Below are 6,000 nucleotides of genomic sequence, written 5' to 3'. Positions count from 1 at the left end.
GGTGGGGAATGACTAATCGGTGATCAGGGAGCTGTCCTCAGTCTAGACATCCAGCAGCAGTGGCAGGCCCACATCTTCATTTCTGTTCGGCCAGCCATGTGGTTTGTATGTCCAACACCAGACTGCTGAAACAGGCATTGTACTGGAGGCAAGGGTACAGTTAAAATGGGATTGATCACCCACAGATGCTGCCTGGCTTGCTAAGTGTTTCTGCTTTTATTTCATATCTGGACCATCTGCACTGTTTTGCTTTGATCTTTAAACACCAATGCATGGATGTGCTGACTGGCTGAAGAACGGGTTAATATCTCCTGTACCCAGAAATGGGAAGGGGAAAGAAGTGGTGAATGGTGAGAGAGTGGTGAATCTGTGGAATTCTATGCCACAGAAGGTAGTTGAGGCCAGTTCATTGGCTATATTTAAGAGGGAGTTAGATGTGGCCCTTGTGGCTAAAGGGATCAGGAGGTATGGAGAGAAGGCAGGGATGGGATACTGAGTTGGATGATCAGCCATGATCATATTGAATGGCGGTGCAGGCTCGAAGGGCCGAATGGCCTACTCCTGCACCTATTTTCTATGTTTCTATAAGTCATGTTAAGATCACACACACAGTTTTCAGTTCGACGTCTGGAACCCTTCATTGAAATAGATGCTTAAGTTGAGGAGAAAGATACACAGATCGGGAGAGTTGTCGGAAAAAAACACTTGGAAAAAAGATATGGAACACCATGAAATGAGGTGGAAGCAGTCAAGTATTTTATTTTTGAAAGACAAGCCATGACTTTTGACCCACTATTTACCAGAAGCTATTAAATAGTAAATGCAAACACAATATGCAGCATGCTGAGCACTAATGACCATCAGGTCAAGAAATACAGACATTTAATTTTACATTTATCCCATTGTTTAATGTTGGCAGATTGCTGTTTCGTTTCTCTTGTACAAGAATGTTTTTTGTTTAGGCTGAATTTTTAATACAAAGATTACAAAACAGAGAGGTTGGAAAATAACAAATATGTACTGTGTATTTGGACTTTTTGGTAAAATTGACTCGCACATGAAATGTATTGGAAAACTGGTTATAAATATCGGAATCCAACTCTGCATTTAATCTGTTGAAGGACCTGCAAATTACAAACTATTATCCTCACCTTCACCACACAGAACATAAATAAATTGCGAATGAAACTGTGTGGATAATGCACCATATTCTAAAGTCATGGGCTAATTGTAATGTAGCTGATCTACTTCATTCATCTTCGTCCTTTCCACAGACTCGCAGCAAGATCTTCAGGTAATCACCTCCCACGTCATCCTATTGGGAAATGAAGCCACAATATTATCACTGAGCCACTGTGTGCTGAACCCGTTTAGGCAATTAAAGTGTAAAAACACTAATCAGTATTATTGGGAACCACTTCTAAACCGTGGTTTTCGACTTGTTTTCTTCCTTGTTTTTTGGTTCTGCTTTCCTTGGGGAATAAAATCACCTGGATAATAAAAGCAGAACCCAAAAACCTAGCAAGTAGATACATTGCTAAACCTGTTTCCTACTACACAGAGCATGGCAACAGTGGTAATTTGCTTGGGAAAATAATACATTATGACATGCCTTTAATTCAATTAATTCAATTTGTTTGTCATTTGAACCTCATTGAGGTTCAAACGAAATGTTGTTTCTGCAGTCATACACACAAGAATGAACCAAGACACAACACAATTTACACAAACATCCATCACAGCGCATCTCCTCCTCGCTGTGATGGAAGGCGAAGACTTATCTCTCCCCTGCACTCCCCATTCCCCTCCCGATGTCAGAGTAAAAGCCCCCGGCCGGCGATGGTAATTGTCCCGCGGCCATTAACGCCGCGCCAGGTGATGCAAGGCCGCGCTCCGGGTCTTGGAGACAAAATTAATTTGTGTGGTACTATTCTGAAATGATTAAATCAGCCAAAACAGGGAAAAGTGTCAATATAATGGGGAACAGGGACAGAGAAGCTCACAATAGGTCAAGTGAGCAGCCAACGTTTCAACTATTTGAGCTTTGGAATGAGAGAATGGGACCACAATGGAATGATATTTGAAAGTACTTCATTGTGGGCGAAAATCAAAGTAAGATTGAACACTTAACTTGAAATATGCAAAATGCTGGAGTAACTCAGCAGGTCAGTCAGCATCCCTAGAGAACATGGGTAGGTGATGTTTCAGATTCCACCCCAAAACATCGCCAATCCCTGTTCTCCAAGGATGCTGTCTGTCTGATCCACTGAGTTACTTCAGCATTTTGTGTCTTCCATTGACAAACCAGCATCTGCAGTTCCTTGTTTCTATATTCTGAGATTAAACACCAGTTGAAATAAGCCAGTTCAGGAGTCTCTTCTTCATTGCCTTTTCTATAAAGTCTGAAAATCACCCAACATTTTCCATTATATTGTACCACTGTTGTGCAAATGAGCTGACAGTCATGAAACCTTGTTCATCTCCCAGCCACCAGGTCTAGCTCTGCCATTATCTGAACCGGGTATGTTTCTGGCCCAGATGAACCCAATATAAATTTCCTTTTCGCTCGAACTGAAAACTTTGTACAACAGAAAATAATCTGTGATTAGGTTTCAGCGTATGTGCTTTACAGGAAATATTTTGCAAGTGAATTGTATGGATCCTACATACACATGCTTGCAAATTTCCTGCAATTGGGATTTTGTATTGTTTTCATGCCAAGACACATTATAATTTTCTGAAGTTTGTAACTATTTTTACAGCATAATAGACTTTGAAAACGCGGTGCTGTTTTCATCTAACTTCCCTTCTGTTCCAATGAGGGGTCCTTGACCCGAAACATTGACTTTGGTTCTCTTACCATAAACCATGCCCTCTTGCTGAGTGTCCCCAGCAGTTTGTGTTTTCATCCCATCTACATAACAGCTTCATTAAAGATTGTCAAGTTATTATGGTTTCTAGCCATTTATTCTCCACAATGATATGGTCCAGTACCTGGCTAAATGGATGCACAGTCAAAGAGGGAAGCATTTCTTGGGATGCAAATTTCCATTATTGAAAAAGTTATTGTTAATGGAAAAGTAAATGACACTAAACATGTCTTTACTTATGTTCCATGGTCGGGCTGTCAGTGTGTGTGGAGGGTGGGTGAAGGGGAGTGGAGGGCGGAGGGTGTTATCATGCCATGTTCCCTCACCCATTGCTTTCAAAGCACTGGCATTCTAACAAGAGCATTTTGCGGATTTATAAAGGACTAATTAAGAATAAGGGGTAAGCTATTTAGAACGGAGACGAGTAAACACTTTTTCACACAGAGAGTTGCGAGTCTGTGGAATTCTCTGCATCAGAGGGCGGTGGAGGCCAGTTTTCTGGATACTTTCAAGAGAGAGCTAGATAGGACTCTTGAAGATAGCGGAGTCAGGGGATATGGGGAGAAGGGGGTACTGATTGTGGATGATCAGACATGATTACATTGAATGGCGGTGCTGGCATGAAGGGCCAAATGGCCTACTCCTGCACCTATTGTCTATATCATTTTATAGATTTCCATAACACCAGTACATAGAATTACTGTAGATCAATCTCTCACTTCAGGGCTTCTCATTGTACGATAGTTGCACTATTAACTAGAAATGCAGTTAGAGTGTATGGTAGTGTGGATAGCCACAAACATTACAGCTTGGATAGAGAGTCTTCAGATGCTTAATGCATTGCCCTCCACTGAGGCGTCAAGGAGATGGAAGAGAGAGCATTACTCAAGCTTATAAGATATCCTTAGCCACTTGGTCACAGAATAGCTGCAGTGGAGATTGTAGAGCAGTTAAGATTGTAAAAACAACGAACTGCAGATGCTGGTTTATACCAAAGATAGACTCAAAGTGCTGGAGTAACTCAGCAGGTCAGGCAGCATCTCTGGAGAAAAAGGACGTGTGATGTTTCGAGTCGGGATTGAGTGTGGTTTTAAGTATACACCAGTTCCTCGTATGTTGCAAAACATACTTGGCTAATAAAGTATTATTGTATTGTATTATTGTATTGTTCGGAACATACCTCAATGTACGAAAATAACGATTTTCCACTAAGTTTTAAAAATTCAGTTTTGATATCCATCATGTCTATTTCACTCCGAGAGATTACGATTCGAATGAGGCCTTTGTCATCTGTGCCAGCACCCTGGTGGAAACAGAATAGTTATTACTGGCTAATATCAGTAGGTTAACTAGACGGAGAAAAACACATACACATAACCAGTCACAACCATTTGTTAATTGCAATAAATGTTATTGCTGTTGAACAGCTCACTCGTATGATATATAGAGCTTGTCTTTTCATCATGCAGAACAGGTAGGTTAGCACTGGGAAACAGATGGAAAGGTTTAAATACTCTCATATACTATCCCCATATCTTGGTTCAACAGAGGCAGGACAAGGGCAGAGAGCCACGCTTTACCATGGAGATGGTTAACATTTTAATATACTTTTGAGTCCAACAATCTCAGAATTAACCTTAAAATTAAAATAAATAGTGCTGGAAATATTCAACAACTCAGACAGTATTTGTGGAACAAGAAAGAGTTAATAGTACAATTTGATTACTTTATTATCAGAGTGAAATAGTGGTGCAGCAGTAAGTACTGGTGCCTCACCACTCCAAGGATTCATGTTTGATCCTGACTTGGGGTGCCGTCTAGTTGCATTTTCATGTTCTCCCCATGATCACGGGGGTTTCCCCAGGTCCTCCAGTTTCCTACAACATCTCAAAGTCATGCAGGTAGGTCAATTGACTACTGTAAATTCCCCAAATGGTGGGTGGGTGGTAGAAGAATTAATGAGCTGTTAAAGGGCACGTGGGAAAGAATAGCATTAACTGAAAATAGATGGGGCCCAATGGAACTGACGGGATGCTCTGAGAGCTGGCATACACTTGATGGGCTAAATGATCTTTTTCAATATTGTGAGAAAATTAAACTACGCAATTGTTTCCTCGATTATTATGGAGCATTCAGCATTTTTTGTTTGAACTTCAGATTCTCGGCAGCAGCAGCCTCAGCCTCAGATTTAACCAGTTTAATGACTATTGCTGGCTAGACTAAAGGTAACTAACAGTTCCCGTGGATCAAGAGAAGCAATGTATTCCCCATCCTTACCATCTAAATAATGCAAAGTCCCTTCCCCATTGACTACATGAGAGCTACCCAGTGCGGTGGCCTGCTTTAGATTATGCTCCCAAAGCACCACTTATTCAGTTCCCAGGACAATCAGGAATCAGATATGGCATTAAATAACTTGAGAATATCAAACATATTTCACAGACAAAAGTCAACATAGATTAGCAAGAAACACCATTGGCATTGCAGATCCTGTAACTCTATGTAACCTACCTATTAACATATTGACCCCACATCAGTACCAATGCCTCTCCAAGCTGGCAATGAAAAGTGTAGCTAAGGTATTTATCTTGTCTACTGCTAAAATTGGAGTACACCCCGATAGCCTATCCTAGCCTCAATCTCGGACAAGCACCACTGGAGGTGGTTGATCAGTTCCCAGACTCTACCACAATCAGGTGAATCAGAGTATGGTAGGCATTAAACCTAACTTGAGTAAATATCAAACATATTTCACATCCAGTCAACACTGCAAGGACTTTTAGTAAACGGGCAAGATTATATTGACCCCTCTTGCCCACAAACTCTTTGAATCACTTCCCTCTGGAAGGTACTGTCAAAGCCAATGGAATGAAAAGCTTTTTTTTCCCCATGACTAACCCTCCATCCACTTCCCACTGAGTGGTTCACATGTTTTGATCAATGGCGTTTATTATTAATACTGTTTTTATGTGATTCGTAACTGATAAAGGTCAATGGGGGATCACCACATTGTCTACATGTTCATGCCTCCCAAAATGTACACAACTGAAAACAGACCAGGAAACAGAAAAGTTTACTTAAAACCAATTTGTATATATCAATATTTACATAATTGAGATTTGAAAAGGCA

General features: G+C 40.8%; 1 protein-coding gene across 1 annotated transcript in view; it reads right to left on the bottom strand.

Moving 5' to 3' along the window:
* Nucleotides 1–734: 734 nt before the first annotated feature.
* Nucleotides 735–6,000, bottom strand: part of LOC129713000 (annexin A4-like) — a 28,220-nt gene continuing 22,954 nt past the window's right edge. The window contains exons 11-12 of the mRNA XM_055661842.1: nt 4,051–4,173; nt 735–1,315 (exon numbers count right to left, since the gene is read on the bottom strand). Coding sequence (XP_055517817.1) covers nt 1,250–1,315; nt 4,051–4,173 — 189 coding nt within the window. The 3' untranslated portion in view covers nt 735–1,249. The remainder of the gene's footprint in view (nt 1,316–4,050; nt 4,174–6,000) is intronic.

This window comes from Leucoraja erinacea, chromosome 34 (genome assembly GCF_028641065.1).
Source record: "Leucoraja erinacea ecotype New England chromosome 34, Leri_hhj_1, whole genome shotgun sequence".
NCBI classification, from domain to species: Eukaryota; Metazoa; Chordata; class Chondrichthyes; order Rajiformes; family Rajidae; genus Leucoraja; species Leucoraja erinaceus.
This window is presented reverse-complemented; position numbering and strand designations above follow the sequence as displayed.